Genomic DNA, 22,891 nt, shown 5'->3' on the forward strand with positions numbered 1-22,891 from the left:
CGGTGATGTCGCGGCTTCTGCCGACACAGCTGAGGCATACGACAGAGCAGTTCAATCGGGAGAGGCAATGGGAGAAGTTCTTGTGGCTGCTATGGACATGAAAGAGGCAAATACACATAATACAACTGAGGCATGTATAGAGCAAAACAATGAGGCAGGGAAAGGCGTAGAGGTGCCCACTGACAGAGCAGCTCAATTGGGAGAGGCAATGGGAGAACATTTCATGGCTGTTGTGGACACGAAAGAGGTAGTTGCACATGATACAACTGAGTCTTGTACAGATCCCACTGTTGGGAATACCAAAGGTAAAAGTCCAAAGGTCCCTATGGGTCGAGCGACTACTACAGATACAGATGAGGCAAGTACAAAGAATGTTGATAAAGAGGCCAAAAATGGACATGAATATGAGAGGCAAGAGAGTCCGTGTCTTGTGGTAATGCCAGTACAAATTGTTGTACTGCCTCCTGCGTCTTTTGAGGACAAGAAGAGAAGGGAATATTTATGCATCATACTGGATGTGAATGGGCTTCTCATAAGGAGGTATAAGGTATCCTTCTACAGCAGTATTCCTGATTGGGCAAGATCAAGGTATCATGTAGTCACTGCGCCAAATGCTACAGGAAATATGCAATTTGAATATGTGGTCAGGCCCAATGCATCAATCTTTTTGCATGCACTGCTGCAAAGAGCACAAGTTGCACTATGGAGCTGCATGACCCAGGACAATCTAGCACTTGCTTTGAGTGCATGCTTTCCTAGGCCGAACAAACAACATTTACTCGATATTATCGGTCAAGAGGGGTGTAGAGAGGCGAGCTTCAATCTAAATGAAGTTCTTGGGATCCCTCCATGTAGAGATAACGCAAAGCCCATATTTTTCAAGTGTTTGAAAGACTTTTGGAAGCACCATCCTAAGTTCAACTCTGATAATACACTGGTGGTGGATGACACACTCTACAAGTGTCTGCTCAACCCTCTCGGGACTTGTGTCTGTCCTACTTCATTTGAACCACCAGATATTTGTCAGTCCCCAATTTACCTGGTTAGCACATTGTTCCCTTGGTTAGTCAAGTGGATAGTCTCACCCAACCCTAATGCTTATGCAAAGATGAACCAGTTTGAAAATCCTTCAGACAGTGTGTCTGCTCGTGTCATCAGCCACTATAGAAGTCAACGAGAAGTATGTAAGGAAGGTTGATTGTGGTTATGGAATCATGTATACAACATTTTGTGCACTGAATGTACTTGCGATTACTATACAAAAAACTGACCTGTTCAAAGTTCTCTAAACTTAATGATTGAATGATGTAATTTTATTTTGGTGATATGATGTAATTTTATTTTGCTGATATGATGTTATCATACTCTGATAGAGTCCTGCTACATGGCACACATAATAGCATAGACAGGACCATCGGGCTATTATTACACATAGTTATGCTATATAGCACTCATACTGCAAGAAATACTATGACATAATGGCATAGATAGGGAGATTGGCCTCTTATTACACACACTTACGCTATATGGCACACATAGTGCTCTCAATATGTAATATAGCTCTTTCACATACCACACATCATATCATAGACAGGAACATTGTGCTATGTGATACACACACTTTTACTGTATAGCACACATGTTGCTATCTTACTACAATAGAGTCCTTTTATAGAATAGACAGGGACATTGGGCTATTATTACACACACTTGTACAATATAGCACACATAATAGCCTAGGTAGAGATAATGGACTATCTTGACACATTACTTGGCTACATATCACATATAGTAGCATGTACACAACTCCATAACACCCAATGGGTAGCTATTCATAAGAGTGAGATGATTGTAAGAATGAGACATGTTTACCTGAGATTCATCAAGAAAGTGAATGCGATGCTCTTGATAATTTTTTCTTCCCAATCGTTTCCGACAAATATCTTGGCTAAATTTTTTCAAGGTGCAACATGTTCACAATAGTAACCTCATTATCTGAAATGTCTGTGATTCTATGCTATGTGCTCTGTGTGGTCGTGTGCTATGTGATACATAGCACAATGGACATGTGTAAGGAGGTACTGAATGGTGAAGGCTATATAGAACATAATATAAGCATGTTAAATAGGTATCATGCTGCTTCATAGGGCATGGCATTGTAAATGGTTTCATGTAGTTCCGGAGATAAATAATATGTCTTTGAGGTAGCATCTACCAAAGGCATGTCAAACTTGATTGCCCGAACAAGGTGAGAGTACAGGTTAGTAACTCCCCTATCATCAAGTAGAGTGTAGTGATTTGGGTCCCCCTCTTGCTGTTGATAATAACACCCTGTGGCAACATAAGTGTTTTTATCACATTTGTTTTTCCACTTATCTCTTAAGATGCAATCTGTCATCCACTTTCTCTTTGTACATCTCAAAAGAAAGAACTCTACACCTTCTGCGTTGCCAGCGTCTGCATTGACTGCAAAGTTATCACCTTCAATGAGATACTCACTCAGCATATCCTGGGATCCCTCAAACATTGCAGCTTCATCTTCTGGTACCTCAGTCTCTTCTGCTACCTCAGAGAGTGGTTTCAATGCCTTATGTGTCAACTTGCCTGCATATGATTTGCTGGAACAAGTCCTCTAATGGCCCTTCATGCAAGCATCACAAAAACAAGAAAGCCGCCTGGTCCTTAATTGAGTAGGATCATGACGACAAAAGCCTGAAATGCAATGGAGTGATTGAGATCCTGGTACTCTCTCACAACCCCATAGATTAGACCTGTCCACTTCTGTCTCTTTTACTAGCCAAAATTTCCTGTTTATAGTAGGACCTGCTTTAGTGGATTGTGCATAAGAGCTGCATGCAGCATTGGACATTGTTCTCGTAAAAAATGCAACCATGTCTGCAGCTTGCCTAAGAACAACTCCATTACTCTTGAGTTGTTCATGTGTAAGGGCTCTCTTTATCACAGTGCCAGCGCCATCATGCTCCCCCTTGCCATGGCCAGAGCCAAAAAAATTCCATGTCATCTCTGTACCTGTTAGTTGGTAATATCTAGCAACAAAGTAAAATGGCCTTGCAGCCTTGAATTGCGAGGCTGCACCATCTGACGACACCCAGTGATTCTTGAAATTCAGCCTCTGGTCTTTAAGCCACTGATCACAAAGAAGAAAACAATGCTGGACAAATAGCGTATCATGTTGCCTATCATCGGAGATGTAGAAATGCATATGCTTGATAATACTGTCATCTTCGTTGTCACACATGTACGTTATGTGAACAAGGATGGTGCATTGATCTGTATGCCAATGCATGGATTGTACTTCATTTTGCTCTTTGAACGAGTAATTTTCAGCAAAGTCTACTACATATATAATGGTATCTGAAGGAAACACCTTCAAACATTCTCTGTATTGATGTGCCTGCCATCTGTAAGTGAAATTGTGCTCGATGAAGATTCTGATGTCGTCTTTTATCCTCCCTGTCAGCTCACTTAAAGCCACATGTTTGAGTGACAACATCTTTCTCTTACTTAGACCATGCTTAGTTTGAACTTTAATGTCCTCGAAGACTTGCAGTGGAACTGTCTTTGTCATCTCTGCAAGTTCTCGTGGACAAAGGCTGAGATTTTCCACACCACAGTTTTTGCATTGGCCCATCAAGCAGGTGTGTTTATGGAACATATCCCCCTCAGCCTTTGTACATACGCATGATTCCCACAACTTCGTGATCCCTGAAAACGAGTGCTCAACGGCAAGACATTCTGCATTCTCCCCATCTGATTTGCAAACATTGCATTTACATGTACATGACCTCCCATGAAAACCAAAAGCAGATGAGCGCATAACATTAAATGCATCTTTGAGATACATCAGTTTGATATGATAAACACAAAAGCAAGTATTTCGATCTTTCAACTTTCGCACGAACCAAGGCTTCAGCTTCTCAAAGGACCTTTTGCCAATTGTCACATGTGGGTGGCTATCTTTAAACTTCAAGAAATACTCTGTCTGCTTGAAAAAAAAATGCATTAGAATTACATTTTTCTATATATCACACATAATAGCATAGCTATAGATGCATTGGTATAAATACACATAGCTATGCTACATAGCATAGATAGATAACTCAGCTTTCATTACATGCTCAATTTTGTTATATAACACATAATAGCATAGATAGGTATTTTTAGCTGTTATTACACACACATCACACACGTCTGCTATATAGCACACATAGTGCTCTCATATTATAACACAGTTCTTCTACATAACACACAAAAGAGCATAGACAGGGATATTGTGCTATTATTACACATATCACACTTTGCATAACACACATAATAGCATAGACATGGATACCGTGCTACTATTACACTAACATCTGCTATGTAGCACACATAGTGCTCTCATAATATTATAAAATCTGATAGCACACATAATACCATAGATAGGTATATTGTGCTATTGCTATATAGCAGACATGATGTTGTCATACTCTGATAGAGTCCTGCTACATGGCACACATAATAGCATAGACAGGACCATCGGGCTATTATTACACATAGCTATGCTATATAGCACTCATACTGTAAGAAATACTATGACATAATAGCATAGATAGGGACATTGGCCTCTTATTACACACACTACCGCTATATGGCACACATAGTGCTCTCAATATGTAATATAGCTCTTTCACATACCACACATCATATCATAGACAAGAACATTGTGCTATTCTTACACACACTTTTACTGTATAGCACAAATGATGCTATCTTACTACAATAGAGTCCTTTTACATGGCACACTTATAGCATAGACAGGGACATTGGGCTACACTTGTGCAATATAGCACACATAATAGCGTAGGTAGAGACAATGGACTATCTTGACACATTACTTGGCTACATATCACATATAGTAGGTGTACATCGACGTCCTCCCTATGAAAATCTTCCGCTCCAATGTTGACGCTTGGCTGTACTTGCTTTCTTGCACGACATCGCTTTCTGTACTCACGTTTAGCCTGTGCTTCATACTTCCTCACTGCAATAATTTCATCCTCATTTAGACAAGCCTTTCTCTTGGAGTGCACCTACGTATGAATGGTGTCTATTCCATGTGCCTCATCATAAAATCCGTCGTCCACCATTTTGGAACAGTTTGCAGTAGTTTGAAATGAATGAAGTCGTACAAAACTTCCTGATTGTAATAGTGAACTGAAATCCAGTTGTGCTGCATTGTTGAGTTCAAGAAGCTCCATTGCTGCTTGTGAGGAGGTATGAGCTGGAACCAAAGCAAAAGGAAGGGAGTCTCCATCATCCATATTCTGAACAGAAGAGTAGGAGAGAGAGAGAGATGGAGATGGTCATTGGAGGCCATCTGAGAGAGAGAGAGAGAGAGAGAGAGAGAGAGAGAGAGAGAGAGAGAGAGAGAGAGAGAGAGAGAGAAAGGGAGAGAGAGGGAGAGGTCCACGCGTGCTAATCGCTCCATGTCTTTCAATCCGAGTAGTGGAGTCGTGAAGTCAGTTATCTTACCTATATTCTTTTAAAAATTATTGACTTAAAAGCCCAGCTATGGTGCCATCCATAGCATCATACTTGGTGTCCATGGACACCAAGCATTTAGACACCATTCTATGCTTTCACCCTATAGGTTTCCCATCTACCTAGACGAAAGTCACTGGAAGGGTTACCTTCATTCTATATGAAATGCGAAGCATTTTCATTTTGACACGCCCTCACAAATATTTGGAAAAGGATGATAGCAAAGGTAATTCGATTGCCATTGACAGAGAAGATTTGGATTAAGAAGTACGAATGAAGTAACATTTATTGCTTTTGTCCAATATTGACAAGAGGACTTGCATGTGGTAGATCATATGTATGCAAAGCATGAGAAAAAATTCAGGTGGATACTTCAATAAGGAAATCTAAATTACTAAGATATGCAAGGCAGTCGATTTACTTGACCCTTGGCCAAGTATACCAACAACGACATGGTCATCAATTTTTCCATTTAATAATGATGAGGGTTTTCTTCAGCCCTATGTGAATTTATTTTTGCAGATTTCTACAGATAGATGTCTTCAAGTTGATCTTGATGCAACAACAAGGCATGCTGCTTGTTTTCCTGATGGGTGCAAAGTTGTTCGGCATGGCCGGTCGACATGGCCAACTATTTGTTACAATTCAAGAAGACTGCTAGTAATCTTTCTTTCTCCATCCCTCAATTTGGGGTTGCGAGTTTGCTAGGGGCATGGATCTTAGGCAAACTATTTTTGAACCTCAATCGATCAAGACAATGCTAAAGGGGGAAGCATGGCTTCCATAACTATACATCGTTAAGCCACATTATGTGGTGGTGGTGTTTGTCAAGGACAACGACATTATCTAGCAGGTAAGAGCCACATTAATTTAAAGTATTTTTTTGTTTTTCAATAAGATGTATAAGTAGAGAAAGTCTAACTTGTGCAATGATTGCCACCCAAGGGGTATGTTGGAGCTTATCAAGCACGCCTTGATTGTCATTAAAGAAAGTCTGTTGTTGAGCCTTGCCAATTCCATTTATTTGCATTGGACAGTCTCACTGCCCACCGTTCTGATTTTGGCAATGGTCCCACCAAAGTGAGCAAAGAAAAATCCAAAACACACATACACACCTATCTTTAGGAAGTGATTAAGTGACCAGGGATTTAAAATTCACATAATCAATCAAAATGACATTAGAGTGAACATCTGGATGGTAAGGTGAATCTTTTGTTAACGTTGACAAATTCATGCATTTATGCTATTGGATGAAGGGGCAAGAAACCAATCATGAAAAACTCCAATTTATATGGTTGTTAACGTTAATCAATGCTTTGTGATCATGTAAAATTTATGAGTGATCATGTAAATATTAAATCCCTGTAAGTGACGCTAATGAGGTCAAAGAACTAAGATTAAGCACTCCAAAAATGACAAAAAACACACAGCATTGAGAGGCTTAATTGAATGACCTAATGATGTGCAAATTCAAATCTTGAGGGCATGTAGCTTACAATCCTCTCGACTTGAGTTCAATATATGTTTCTATGTATATATGATCATTTTAGATTAAAAAAAAAATGAAACCAGGGAACATGAGCATCAGAAGACTCTGCTCTTGGTAGAGGGTTGACATTGTTCTTTCCTTGGAGTTGCTACGTGTGGTGTCAAACGTGCTCTCGATTTGTGTTTAATGTTTTCATATGGTCATTTTCAATTTTTGCATGCCATTGGTGTTAAAACACATGTGGTTTCATATGAAAAGAGGAGTAACAATAAGCATCATAGCTGGATATAGTCTTTGAAGTTGCATTTGCAGGTGTTTTGAGTCGATAGGTTTGTGATCCCGAGCTGGCAGAGAGGCCAAGCTATAGGGGACTTTTGCTCTGGCTTTCTCCTGTCAGTGTTTAATAACTTTGTGTGTGTGTGCAAATTTTCACTTCCATGCTGTGGACGCTCTCTGATAACGAGCCTTGGAGATGCCCTTTCTTTAATGTAGTAGAAAGCCAGTTGTAATTGCGAGATGCACCTCCTCATGTTGCTTGACAATATGATAGCCCGCCCTGACAATCAGCCTCTTAACCAGTAGTTCGTGCTACCCGCTCGGCTCCTATAATCTCCACTTGAGCCCCTTCTGCATCTCGATTGGCGTCAATCCTTCATCTGCTCACGACTTTCCTTCAATGTCATCTGATCTCTAAGGTGACCCTCCTCCTTGCAGCTCCTGTATTTCCCTCCTTTTGCATATTGCAGGCTACTTTCAGCTTCTTATGCAACATCCTCCTATTGCATTCGATGCCCTCCTACACTTCGCTACAGCGCCTTTCGATTAAAAAAGCGATGCTCCCTAGCCTTGGAAGCCCTGTGTACAACGCTGGAAGGTCCTTTGTTCCTTCTTGATGACGTCCCTTAGGCCACTTTCCCTACAGGTTGCGGCCTCCTCTCATAGCCTTGGCGACATCCCCCCCCCATATTGCTCCCTTCACCTCTTCTCAGTGCTTTCCCAGGCCAGCCCTCTTGCGGCCCCTCAACATGGTGCAGCTCTCAATACTTCCCTTCCTCTGGTGGGCCTAGCTGCTCCCCTCCTTGGTTCTGTTCCAAAGCTCCTCCGCTCTGAGTGGCTTTCGGCCTTTATCTCCTGCTCACGCCATGGTGGCTGCCCCTCAAAGATTCTGCAGTGCACCCTAGGTTGCTTGCTGGCGAGCCCTGCAATCGACTCTACATGCTAATTACCGAGCCTGGCTTTTTCTCATCCTCCTCCACCTGCTTCCGGCCCTGTTACCCCCGCATGCCTTCTCTTTCCTTTCTTCTTGGCGGCGGCCTCTTTTTTCTGCAGCACCCCGTTTTCTGGTTCTAGGCCGGCTCCACGTGCAAGCCCATACTCGGGATTATCAGCAGGAATTTTTATTTTATTTAATTGTTTACTTGAAAAAAAACTTCATTTCAAGAGTGGGTTCCCACCCCAAATAGTTGGAAACATTATGGGCAGTCCCGCGGCCCCTCTTCTACTGCCCTCTCTAAGTGGCTATGATCGGGGTTGCACCCACTATGCAGCCCATGCCCGCCCCAATCATAGTAGTTCAAACCGTCCTCTTAGCCTTCGAGTTTTGACTTTGCCGAGGAGACAACGGCTAGCACTTGATGAGAGCATTACCGAATTCATGGCTTACTAGAATGTCGGCCAAAAAGTATGTCTGATTGCTACCTTTAGGGTTCAGAGAACCATCCTCACTGATCTTAACCTTGGAAGCTTTTGCTTATACACACACTCCGACCTGCTTCAAAACTTGCGTAGACATCCCCTAGGTGGTTGACCATAGGACTATTCGACCTTGAGATACATCAACTCGACGCAATTTGCCCAATCCTCTAGTTCAGCATTCGTGCTCAACTTTAACACTACTAAACTCTTGCAAATATGGTTAAATGGCAAGCTGTAGACCATAGCCAAGAGCACACATCAAGGATTGGCATTGCCCAGCACTGTACAATAAACCATAGCACACTCAAAAATGGAAAAAGCGGCCCCACCATATATACATGGGCTGGTAAACATCAAACCAAAAAATTCCTATCATAGTTTGCCAACCCCCCTAGCCTGCTGGCACATTCATGCTCAGCAGCAACACTAGTAGATCCTCACTCCACTTGGATCCCACACAAGAAAACTTGGCCTTCCATGCATTAAATAAGTAACCAAACCTCCACCTGGCTCCCAAGAACATTCCCAAAGCTTTCCATGGATTAACATCACACTAAAGAACGCATCATAGACCCCGTCATCCTCATGCATATGAATCATAAGACTTCCCTCATGGTAATCTCCTGCACAAAAACCTGTAGTTGGGCCAATATAAGCCACACCGCATTCCAAGGCCTCGAAAATACTTGTAATAGTATCATGAGAAGAAGTTGTGGCCTTCAAGAGGCATTGTAAAGAATACATGCCGTCAAAGAGGCATACAAATCCCTTATTAAACACACTCACGACATCTGCACAAGTATTACCATTCTTTCGAGCATCTATGACCGTCTCAAGAGGCACTTTCTCATCGAGTAAACGATCAAAAAACTTAGAAATAACATCTTCCAGTGTACCAGTATCAAGGGTAAAAGAAAAGGATACATCAACACTTGATTCTGATAACAGGCTATCGAGAAAACCAAAATCATCACACAAAGTCTCCATCTGCACCACTTCTTCACACATACTCTCGTCATCACAAAAACTCATAACCTCTTCAAATTAGCATCCTCACTCTTCTTTGCTATTGGTTGCACACACTCCTCGCAAGAAACAAGTCCTTGCTCTCCCTTTCCTATGCTTACATCCTCACTCCTCCTAGGAGATTCCAAAGTTTGCTTCTCTCTCTTGGTATTTTCAAATCCACTAGCCATCTTTCTTTCAGTGATCTGATGTCCCTCATGAATGGAGCCAAGTCAAACACCATCGAGTCATTGCGGGAAGACTCTTCATCAACAGATGCATCATCGAGAGAGGTAGTATCACATAAATCATCTTCACATAAAAAACTAGATGTATCAAACTCAAAATTGCTACAATATCCATCTTCTAAAACCTCATCATCGTAATGCATAGGCTTTGTGACAGATAAATCTTCCACCATGTCAACCACCAACCTCTCCATAAGAGGCAAGCCATACAAACCCAACTCCCAAGTGTCTCCCTCAAACAAACTCCACACCATATGCCCAAACTCAACTTGTAGTGATTCAAAAGTAGTGACAAGGGAGTCCTCTATTGACTCTTGAGGCTTTAGCAACCTCCAATAGCGCAATAGCAATGAGACCTTCAAGGCTGACCAGTTGTAACGCCACTCATCCGGAAGCATGTGCAAAAACATAAAAGAATCATGAGACAAGCCTTGTGAAGCATATGCAGCTTTTGCTACATCAATATCAATTGCAAGTCGCATCATCTCATGCTCAACCTGAGTTATCCAAGACTGTAAGCATTCACTTGAAGTGCCACAAAAGTATGCATGACCTCTTGCTGGCGGCTTTGAACATGCATATTACTTCAAAAAAGCTTACTTCATGAGTTTCCAACTATATTACACTTGCTTAGGAAGACATTCATAGAAATGTCAAGCATCCTCGTACAGCCTCTCATACATGAAGTCAGCCCTCTCTACATCATCAAAGATATCAAGCTCTAAAAGCAACATATCTGCTTCAACAACCCATGTCTGTACATCCTCATTTCTCCTTCCACAGAAGCATATATTCATTGCTACCATTTTTGCAGAAGTTTATGATACCTATGTTGGTCGCTCAAAACAAAAACTGCTCTTGTTACTGAAGGTACTCAATGACAAGCTGGCGGGCACTAAAACGATGACAGGAGAAAGCCAGAGCAAAAGACCCCTATAGCTTGGCCTCTCTGCCAATTCAGGGATCACAAACCTATCCACTCAAACACCTGCAAATGCAACTTCAAAGACTGCATCCAGCTATGATGCTTACTGTTTCATATGAAACCACATTTGTTTTAATACCAATGGCATGTAAAAACTGGAAATGACCATATGAACACAAAAACATCAAACCCAAATCGAGAGCACGTTTGACGCCACACGTAGCAGCTCCAAGGAAAGAACAATGTTAACCCTCTACCAAGAGCAGAGTCTTCATTTTTTTGATACCTAAAATGATCCCCAGGCCACCCCCTCTTGCGGCCCCTCAACATGGCATAGCTCTCAATACCTCCCTTCCTCTGGTGGCACCTAGCTCCCCTCCTTGGTGATGTTCCAAAGCTCCTCCCCTCTGAGTGGCTTCTCGACCTTATCCTCCTGCTCTCGCCATGGTGGCTGCCCCTTAAAGCTTCTGCAATGTGCCCTTGGTTGCTTGCAAGCGAGCCCTGCAATCGACCTCACGTGCTGGTCTTTTCTCATCCTCCTCCACCTGCTTTCGGCCCTGTGACCCCCGCATGCCTTCTCTTTCCTTTCTTCTTGACGGCAGCCTCTTTTTTCTACAGCGCCCCCTTTTCTGGTTCTAGGCCAGCTCCACGTGCAAGCCCATACTCAGGATTCTCGTCATCAGCAGGATTTTTTTAAATATTATTGTTCACTTTCAAAAAACTTCATTTCAAGAGTGGCTTCACCTCAAATGGTCGGAAACATTATGGGCAGTCCCCCGGCCCCTCTTCTACCGCCCTCTCTAAGCGGCTATGATCGGGGCTGCCCCCACTATGCAACCCATGCCCGTCCCAATCATAGTAGCTCAAACCCTCCACTTAGCCTTCGAGTTTTGACTTTGTTGAGGAGATGACGGCTAGCACTTGATGAGAGAATTACTGACTTCATGGCTTACTAAAATGTCGGCCAAAAAGTATATGTCTGATTGCCACCTTTAGGGTTCAGAGAACCATCCTCACTGACCTTAACCTCGGAACCTTTTGCTTATACACACACTCCGACCTGCTTCAAAACTTTCGTAGACATCCCTAGGTGGTTGACCATAGGACTATTTGACCTTCAGATACATCAACTCACCATAGACAAGCATGTTGTGCAAACTTGAATTGTGTTGTTTATTCATGAAAATGAGCTTTAAGTAGCTCTACAACTTGACTCCATTACATGTGGGATAACTCGTCCTCTTGCCTCCTTCACTCAGTCTTTAGGACAAAACCCAATCTTTACACACACCAAGGGCCAATTGCTAGGTGTGGACAGAGGTTTCTAAATATAAATGGACAAGGGCCTATTTAAAGGGTGAATGCAAGCCATATTGACCAACTCAAGATGTTATGGCTTTCAATGGCACAAAAAGTTCTTAAGTATGCTAAACTTTGGTTTCCAATTTTGAATTTATTCTTTTGTAGAATTTAACACTAGCAACTTGACAATCCAATGTTGCTTTGGTGGGGGCATGCGAGTAGGGCCTTTGGGCAGGTCCTCCGGCCAGGCAAATAGGCTGCGACTGATTACAGGGGCCGTGGGATGACGTTTCACCCGCATAGGTAGCCGATCAATGGCTAGGGTCCGTTCATGGACAGGGGGGCCTCTTTTGAGTGCTTGAGCGCCTTTTTGAATTTTGGACAGTCACCGCCCATTGTCCCACGCCTTATTAAGTCAAAAAATCTCTCAATAGGCAATGGTCCCACCGATGTGATAGCAAAGAAAAATCTAAAACACACATACACACCTATCTTTAGGAAGTGATTAAGTGAAGCTAATGAGGTAAAAAAACTGCGATTATGAACTCCAAAAAATGACAAAAAACACATAGGATTGAGAGGCTTAATTGAATGACCTAATGATGTGCAAACTCAAATCTTGAGGGCTCTATGGAATGGAGCCTAGAAGCACACTGCACACATACAAACCTCACAAGGCAATGATACCCTCTATAAGAGTAATGATGTGATATTATAGGCTGAAAATGAGAGCAATAGAAGTGAAAATTTGCACACACACATAAAGTTATTAAACACCACTAATCAAAGTGTCTCAAATTAAGAAGGGTAGTGGCTCATTGGTATTTCCAAGAGTGTTCCCAAGCTTAATTGTTAACTCTAATGATTAGGGCAAGAGAATGCAAAAATGATTAAGCTTAAGGGTGAATTGCAAGCTGTCATAATAATCAATATCTCATTCTCCTAAATGATTTTCTCATATTAAACTGATCATTTAATGTGGGGAAGTGTCAGGGGAGAAAAAGCTAGAATATTGGTTAAGCTAGCAGACCGGCCATAGTAGGGATCCAAAGGGGGGGCCATCTGCAAAAGAGCCATGTGCAACAATGGGCTAAAAAGACCCTAAGGTTCAGCCCATTAAGACTTCCAAAATGCTAAGGTTCTAAAATTCAAAGGTTATGTCCAAAGGTCAACCCTAGGGGAAATTGGATGCTTTGTGTGTGACTAAAAAGTATTTGCATATCCCTACATGGGAGGGGGCGAGCCCTTCTTCTAGGGGATGAGAGAGAAAGCCACACACACACACACACACAAGCTCCCTTTACACAAAGGGAATGAGGGACACATGTCAGCTCCCTAGGCCAGATGCCCACAAGGTGTGCCCAATTCCTATTGGATGGCCTTGGAGGTGGACCAATGAGAATTAGGCTAGATTAAATCTAGTTTAATAGTCCTAGAAGACTATTGGGCAGTCTCCCAAGGGGTCCAATGAGCATTCAGGAGCCCAATGGCTTGCCTGATTCCTATTGGCCAGGAGGCAAAGGGGTCCAATGAGAGTTTAGTTTAATTATTTAATTACCTAAAGCTCTCACAAAAGGGGAAAGGGGGACACATGTCAGAAGGCTATCACTTATGCTGCTTAATTGTGATAGGCTAGCCGTGGGGAGGCCCAATGGGGAGCCTGCAAGAGAAATAGCAAGAGGGCTCGCCCAAGAGAGAGAGGGGGCTGATTTTTGCAAAGCATTATCACACACACACTCACACAATCTCATGTGTGAAGAAAGAGAAGACTATCTCTTCCCAAGCTTTAATGGAGAACTCCTCACCTACTCCAAGCTTGTGAGATAGAAGCCTACATCAACACACTCTTGGCATGTGGATGCAAATCCAACCAAGAGCCAAGCTTCAATGCATGCTCATCTCCTCTACCAAGCTAATTACTAAGCTAAGCTATGCTAATATGAGTGATTATGTGAGGAGATGTACATCTTTCTCGTAAGATACTCCTTCTTCCTCTCAATCTACTCTCATACCCTGTTAACTCTCACCATCTTCGAAGGTGTGTGAGGTCTTGGGTCTGAGAACGGGGATAATTCAATTTGTGTTTGCTAAGTGTTTTGCTTAGTGCATGAAGCTTTCATCTTCATTGCACTAGCTAGTCTTAAAGGAACACAAAGAATTGTATTGTACAATGTCTCTCTTGATGGGAGAAACCATAATACAAAGCCTTTTGGAGGGGGGACCGGCTCCATGCAAATCCGGTCCTCAACTGTTGTCAATAGCTTAATTTCTCTCTCTTTTGAAAGTATTGTTGGTGCTATCTAACTAGGTGTTATGCTTTTTGTTGCTCTCGCCACCCAAGCACTCTTGTAACTCTCATTAGGAATCTATTCTAATGAAATGCCCACTATGTTCATGTTAATTTCCGCTACACATAAGTTTTTAGGCCATTAAATGTTACATTGGTATCAAAGCACAAGGTTTCTCTTTTCTTGCTCAAGAAGGGAGGTCCTCAAGCTAGCTATAAATGGTTGGTATTATTAATTGCCTGTGAGTAAGTAGAATAGGGATTTTTCAGCCTTGCAGTGCGCCTGCCTTTGTGCAATTAACGGGGCATCACCGTTGAGAGCTATGGTCTTAATAGTGGAGTCCTACGGGGCTTGCCTATGGCTTAACCACTATTGAGCTATTAGAAGCTTGACAGGAGCCGGTGCTGTTTTGGTGTTGAAAGACCCTCTCTTCTATTCCTTGCAATTAATGGTATTTGAGCCGCGGGTACAATAGCTTGAGTGTTTTTTCTAAAGGGGTAAAGAGGAGTAGAAACTAGGGCTTGAAGTGCCAAAGTACACCTAAAAAGTTTACACCTAAAAGTTGTTAGAATGGCTGACAATAGTAAAGAGAGTGAAATTAATGTTGATAACTTTGATTTTGCTCATGAGCAAGCTACTAATGATGCTTCGATGCTTGTTAACTATCTTGTTTCTAGGCTTCAACTCACGGGATTCTCCAAGCTCATCACCATGACGAGAGAACACCTAGGAAGCCTCCTTGTGAGACTACCAAAAGAGGTCTCTCTCCGATTCGGGAAGAAGAAGAGAATCCATATGAAGGGCTCAAGAATTTACTTCTTGATGATGCCTCTCCTTCCCAAAGGAGAACTCAAGAGCCTCCATCGAAGGAACGAGAAAAAAGCGAGTCTCCCGCCACCTCGGCGGAGATGGCTCCACGAAGACGGCGGGCTAAACGCTCTCCATCACCACCAAAGTGGAGAAGACCATCACACTCTTCTCCATGCCATAATTCAAAGAGGGATGATAAAAAGCAAGAGAAGAAAAAGGCGAGAAAGAGGACACCCTCTTCTCCATCTTCTTCATCCTCTTCCTCTTATGAAAGCAATGGTAAAGACGACGAAGATCAAGACAAGAAAAAAGAGAGAAAGAGCACTACAAGAGGCTATTCATATTAGCGACGCTCACACAGCAACGCTCAATTTTTTTTTTTCCGGCGTCTCTATGAGCGTCGCAAATTTACTTGTAAATTTGCGACGCTCATAGCGACGCTTATAGCGACGCCGGCTGGGTTAAAAAAATAACAGAGAGTGCCCAAAAACTCAGATCTCAGATCTGAGTTTTTCGGCGCCCTCAAGCAAGGAGCAGGTAACGCTCTCCCTCTCTCTCTCTCTCTCTCTCTTTCTTCTCCACACACACACACACACACACACACACACACACACACACACACACACACACGAGGAGAGGAAGGAGAGCCAGGTATGCTCCTTCCCTCTCCTCACTCTCATGTTCCCTTCCCCTCTTTCTCTCTCCCTCTCTCTCTCTCTCTCTCTCTCACACACACACACACACACACACACACACACACACACACATAGTGTTTTTGAGAGAGAGAGAGAGAGAGAGAGAGAGAGAGAGAGAGAAAGAGTACAAACATAAACAAAAACGCACACACACATACATAAACAAAGAATGCACACACACATTGAGAGAGGAAAAGAAAGAGAGAGCATGCATAAACAAAAAACGCACACATTGAGAGAGGAAAAGAGAGAGAGAACATGCATAAACAAAAAACCGAACATTGAGAGAGGAAAAGAGAGAGAAAACATGCATAAACAAAAAAACGCACACACATTGAGAGAGAAACTAATTTAACGTCGTAGGAAACTAATTAAAATTAAAAGACCTAAAGATCTAGCCGACGAGGAGTTGAACTCACGACCTATTATTCAAGAGGGAAATGGCATAACCAATCTGTCATACTTGGCATGGGTGATAGAAAGGTTATACCATTTATCTCTTTTTATTGGCACACACATCCACACACGCGCACACACACAAGAAGAAGAGAGTTATAACGTCGTAAGAAACTATCCTAAAAGAAGTTAAAGATTAGGTTAGATGTAGACTTACGTTAAATTAGATTTAGGTTTATTTAAGTTAAATTAGATTAGATTTAGGTTTATTTTTAGTTAGATTTACGTTTATTTACGCTAGATTTAGATTTTGGTTATATTAGATTAGATTTAGGTCTCCATAGACTGCGATGCCTGCATGAAGCGGGTGAAGAAAGCCCTCAATGGAATATAGGGTATTGCTGCCTTCACTCATGGTGGGTCCGTCGATCCAAAAGTACTGGTGAAATGTCTTCAGAAGATAGGGAAGAAGGTGGATCTTCAGGGTGGCAAGAGTCACTACATCCCCGACAATGACCATCTAGACAACCTCTAGTCATTCAACAGCAACTTCAAAGTTAGTAACAAGAGCAAGAACGGTCCAAAGGGCCAATTGCTGTCGTCAGATGTGGATGGAGATGAGGCAGCGTCACCGCCGGAAGTTACCTGTCACATCTTTAGTGACGAGAATGAAAACTCTTGCCGAGTTATGTGAAAAATTATGTGTTAAATCAGTTTTAAGGTTCTTATAATCCCTGTTAGTTTAGTTCTTTGTTTTTAATATAACATAATTTACGTTAGATTTAGATTTATGTTATATTAGATTAGACTTAGGTTTATTTAGGTTTACCCACACACACACACACACACACACACAAGAAGAAGAGAGTTTTAACGTCGTAGGAAACTATCCCAAAAGACGTTAAAGATTAGGTTAGATGTAGACTTACGTTAAATTAGATTTAGGCTTATTTTTAGTTAGATTTACGTTTATTTAGATTTACGCTTATTTACGTTAGATCGAGTCCACGCAAGAATTACTTACGGCTTAGGGTTTAGAGTTAGATGAACAGTGAAAAGATCTACTGTGAAAAGATGTTAATGTAGACATGTAGTAGTGTTAGTGTGTATACGCGCTTCACCAGGGGCACTTTTCTCCCACTGGGTTTTTCCCCCTGGACATCCGGTGTGAAAGGACACCTTATCTCTTAGGGTTTCATATAAGCTTTGTAGCTCTGAGTTTGTATATACTATTATTCCAATACAGAGAGAGAGACTACAGAGATCTCGTACACAAGCTCTGTGTCTTCTCCTTCTCCATCTTCTTCATACTTTGAGTTGCTGTCTTCCTTCTGTTTCCTGTTTCATCATCTTCAACAATTGGTATCAGAGCGAGGTGATTTCCAGAGCCTCTACTTGCAGTTTTCAGGCAGTTTTCGGAAAATTTGCTCGTGAGAGCATCCTCGACGTTCTGGGAGTATTCTGAATAGGCGACCTGGGGTTTTACCCCCCTTTCGAAGCCGTTCGAGCCCTCAGAATTTTGTTCTGAGCAGCGTAGCAGAAGTTACTTTTCGGAGGCGTTTAGATCAAGAGGGTGTGCTTTTTGACAGATTTTCTTCAGGTAAACAGTTCTTTTGGGAAGCAGCTTGTCTTAGCTTTGTGTTGAGATTTTGTGTAGAGTTTTGCTTGGATTGGAGAGGAGATTTGTGAATCTCTTGGAGGTTCTTTTGCTCTCTTGTGTGCATCTACAGTATGGCTCAATCTACGGAGAAAGAGATTTTTGGTGCGTTTACATCCGAAGACAAATTGGATGGTACCAACTATTCTCTTTGGTCTTTTATGGCCAAAAATGTTTTGGTTGGTAAAGGATTGTGGGATTATGTATCTGGAGATGAATTTCGTCCAGGTAGCATTGCACCTGCCACGCCTGGTCGTGGTGCAGCTGTTGGTGCAGGACCCTCACAAGTCACTCCAGAGCAAAAGAGATGGGATACTAAAGATGCACAGGCTATGGCTGTGATTGCCTTAACCATAAAGAGGACAATCACACCACATATCAGATCTTGCAGAACTTCTGAGGATGCTTGGAACACTTTGCAAGCTATGTTTGGAGGAAGAAACGCTGCCAGAATAGAGTTTTTGAAGAAACAACTTGACAAAATACAGATGGACGAAGGTGACGATATTGTCGAGCATCTTACAAAAATCAGGGATCTTAAAGAGAAATTGCTTAGCATTGATGAAGTGATTCCAGAGAAGGACTTGGTTTCCAAAACACTCAATTCACTACCACCATCTTATTTGACTTTTCAGACTTCTTTGACTCTGTCTTTGCGAGCTAATCCTGACCCTCTTCATTTTGAAGAGTTAGTGGCTTTGCTATTGCAGGAGGATCAATCACGTAAGAACAAGTCTTTACAGGTGGATGGTATGGATCATGCTCTTGTTGTACAGAACAAAAACATGGGTAAAGAGAGTGCTCATCACTCCAAGTCTGGTGCAGGACAGTCTTCAGAGAAGTCTAAAGGTGATTCCGACAAGTCCAAGAAGAAAGGTAAATGTCACTACTGCAAGAAACCTGGTTACTACATTAGTGAGTGTAAAAAGCGAATTGCTAAAGAAAAGAAGAAAGAGTCAAGTTTGGTTGTTTCAGCTTCTGGTGATTCTTCTACAGCTAAAGAAGAGTCTGCAAACTTTGTGCAGGATTCTTATGCTTTTGTAGTATGTTCAGATTTTTCTGCTTACAGTGTTGACAAGACACAAATGATTTGGTACTTTGATAGTGGTGCATCCAGGCATATTACTTCAAGGAAGGATTTGTTTTGTTCATTGGATGCAGCTCCAGCAGGAAAGAAGGTGACATGTGCAAATAATGCTTCTTATCCAATCAAAGGCGTTGGTAAGATTTTGATTACCATTTCAGATGGTTCAGATTTATGCTTGCCAAATGTCTTATATGTTCCAGGGATCAAGAAGAATTTGTTGTCTGTATCCTCTCTTGCAAAAAATGGTCTTCGGGTCATTGTTGAGGATGACAGATGTGTTGTACGAGATCGAGAGAATGGCTATTCTCTTATCACTACAGGTACGCTGGAAAATGGACTATTTGTGCTAGATCGTTATGAAAAGCAGATTCAGGTATGTATTGCAGAAACAAAGACTCAGGCCATGCAGGATGCTGAGTTGTGGCATGCTAGATTTGGGCATGTTAGTTATGGCAGTTTGATGACTTTACAACGTCATAATATGGTGCATGATTTGTCTTTATTGGAGATGCCACCAAGACATGTATGTGAAGGTTGCGTTCTTGGAAAGATGCACAGATTTGCATTTTCGCAGGATGGTTCAGTTAGAGCGACACGAAAGTTGCAGCTTGTACACAGTGATGTATGTGGTCCTATGAGGACGCCATCTATAGGAAACAACCTTTATTTTGTGACCTTCATTGATGACTTTTCCAGGTTTTGTTGGGTGTATCCACTCAAAGCAATGTCAGATGTGTTTGCAGTTTTTCAACATTATGTCGCCATGGTTGAAAATGAAACAGGTTGCAAAGTACAGACTCTTCGTACCGATCGAGGAGGTGAATACATGTCAGGTGCATTTAAGGATTTTTTGGGAAAGAAAGGCATTAAACACCAATGCACTATGCCATACACACCACAACAGAATGGTGTTGCAGAAAGGAAGAACAGGTCTTTAATGGAGACGGCTAGATGTATGCTCAAGGCTAAGAGTTTGCCTCATAAGCTATGGATGGAGGCAGTTGCTTGTGCATCACATGTTTTGAACAGGTGTCCTACTCGTGCCTTGAAGACCATTACTGCATATGAAGCTTGGTATGACAGAAAACCTTCAGTCGGTTATCTTCGTGTTTTTGGTTGTCTTGCTTATGCTCACATCCCTCAGTAGTTACGTGGGAAGCTTGATGATAAGGCAATCAAATGTATATTTGTGGGGTACAGTAGTGGAAGTAAAGGTTATAGACTTTACAATCCTGCTAAAAACAAGATTTTTGAAAGTCGTGATGTAATTTTTGCAGAAACTACTGCTCAACCTATGGTTGCTTTTGATGTACCTCATATGCAGACACATGATGTATTTGAAGGTTTGCTTCCTTCTTTTGTGGAGAATCAAGAATCACAACAGGTTGATAATCTTGATCAATCTTTTGATCAGCATGTGACACCTCATGATGTAGAGAAAATTGTGCGTGAAGAGCAAGAAGTTCTCAGGGAAGAAAGAACCTTGCCTAAATGGGTTCAAAAAACTTTGCAGGATAGCAAGTTGGATGCACCGTCCCACGATAAAACACGTGCTGATACTACTTTTGGCAGAGAGCAAGTAGATTTGGCTTGCTTTAGCACTCTTTGTGATGCAGATGAGCCTGATTCATTTGATCAAGCTTTAGAGTGTGTTCAGTGGAAAGATGCTATGCAGCAAGAAATTGATTCTATTCATAAGAATCATACATGGGATCTAGTGGACTTGCCTACAGGTAAAAAGCTTATTGGTACAAAGTGGGTTTTTAAGGTAAAAAGAAAACAAGATGGTAATGTTGACAGGTACAAAGCAAGGCTTGTGGCAAAAGGCTATGCGCAACAGAAAGGCATAGATTATGATGAAACCTTTGCTCCTACTTCTCGTGCGTCCACAGTTAGACCACTAGTTGCAATTGCTGCTCATCATGGTTGGAAAGTGCATCAGTTGGATATCAAAACTGCTTTTTTGAATGGTGATTTGCAGGAAGAAGTTTATGTGAGTCAACCAAGTGGTTTTGTTGTAAAAGGTCAAGAGCAAAAGGTATGTAGATTGCGTAAAGCTTTGTATGGTCTCAAACAGGCTCCAAGAGCATGGTATGAGAAGATACATACTTATTTGATTGGCCAGGGATTTCAGAATAGTCCAACAGAAAGTACTTTGTATGTCAAAAAGAGAGATGGAGTTCTCACTATGCTAACACTTTATGTCGATGATATGCTTCTTACAGGCAATACTGTAGATGAAATTGAAGTGTTTAAAGATGCTTTGAGAAAAACCTTTGAGATGTCTGATCTTGGTTTGCTACATTATTACTTGGGTATTCAGTTTGTGCAATCAGAGGATGGCATATACATGTTGCAGGCAAAATATTTGCATAAAATTTTGGACAAGTTTGGTATGCAAAATTGTAAGCCAATCTCTACACCCGTAGAAACTGGATCAAAGTTGAGCATGCACGATGCTGGAGAACCTTTTGATGTATGCAGCAGCCGTTGGTTGCTTGATATATTTGGCAGGCAACACTCGTCCAAACATTCAATTTGGGGTTTCACAAGCAAGCAGATTTATGCACAGCCCAGGTATGCATCATTGGCAGGCTGTGAAGCGCATACTTCGTTACCTTTCAGGTACCCCTAATCTTGCCATGTTCTTTCCAAGGGGGGATATGTATGGAAAGCACAGTTCTATGCAGCTTCTTGGTTACAGCGATTCAGATTGGGCTGGTGATTTTGACACACGACATTCCACAAGTGGCAATTGTTTTTTCTTGGGAAATGCATGTATATCTTGGCTAAGCAAGAAGCAACCCACAGTGGCTACATCAACTTGTGAAGCTGAGTACAGGGCAGCTTTCACGGCAATAGTTGATTGTGTATGGATACGCAGGTTATTGGCAGATCTTTGCGAGTGTCAACAGGCACCCACTACCATTTTCACTGACAGTCAGAGTGCTATGGCAGTTGCAAGGAATCCAGTATTTCATGCAAGAACAAAGCACATAGAGGTTCACTACCACTATGTCAGGGAAAGGCTACATGCAGGGGAGATCACACTAACTTACTGTCCTACACAGGATAATATTGCAGATCTATTTACGAAGGCGTTATCACGAGAAAAGTTTGAAGCTTTCCGAAAAGCTTTGGGCTTACTCTCATACACATGATGATCTGCTACCTTGTACGGATTCACACTATCACTACAGGGGGGATTTGTAGACATGTAGTAGTGTTAGTGTGTATACGCGCTTCACCAGGGGCACTTTTCTCCCACTGGGTTTTCCCCCCTGGACATCCGGTGTGAAAGGACACCTTATCTCTTAGGGTTTCATATAAGCTTTGTAGCTCTGAGTTTGTATATACTATTATTCCAATACAGAGAGAGAGACTACAGAGATCTCGTACACAAGCTCTGTGTCTTCTCCTTCTCCATCTTCTTCCTACTCTGAGTTGCTGTCTTCCTTCTGTTTCCTGTTTCATCATCTTCAACAGTTAAGATGCTGTGAAGTGCTACAGCTAGAGAAGAGGCAAAGGGGTTTTGTCCACTACATGCAGTATCATGTAGACGTGGGTCTGTAGATTTCTTGTACCCACAATATAGGTATTGACCAATAAAGACGAGATATAACCCGGTGGTTCTGATCTCCGTGCACCTCTAGACCGAGGTGTGCGGGGATTGGACATGACTAGAGAATGTGAGGTAGAGAGAGAGAGAGAGAGAGAGAGAGAGAGAGAGAGAGAGAGAGAGAGAGAGAG

At 42.0% G+C, this 22,891-nt stretch overlaps 1 protein-coding gene across 1 annotated transcript; it reads right to left on the bottom strand.

Annotated features, from left to right (window-relative positions):
* Positions 1-8,467: 8,467 nt before the first annotated feature.
* On the bottom strand, positions 8,468-9,891 carry LOC147430515 (uncharacterized). The gene has a single exon (XM_086493137.1). It carries the CDS (start codon positions 9,758-9,760, stop codon positions 9,155-9,157), a length of 606 nt encoding a protein of 201 aa, XP_086349263.1. The 5' UTR covers positions 9,761-9,891; the 3' UTR covers positions 8,468-9,154.
* Between the last annotated feature and the right edge of the window lie 13,000 nt (positions 9,892-22,891).

The sequence above is a fragment of the Adiantum capillus-veneris genome, chromosome 21, assembly GCF_014529385.1.
Source record: "Adiantum capillus-veneris isolate H3 chromosome 21, ASM1452938v2, whole genome shotgun sequence".
NCBI classification, from domain to species: Eukaryota; Viridiplantae; Streptophyta; class Polypodiopsida; order Polypodiales; family Pteridaceae; genus Adiantum; species Adiantum capillus-veneris.

Coding starts and splice junctions, on each gene's coding strand:
- LOC147430515 (XM_086493137.1), bottom strand. CDS start 9,760: ATGAGTTTTTGTGATGACGAGAGTATGTGTGAAGAAGTGGTGCAGATG.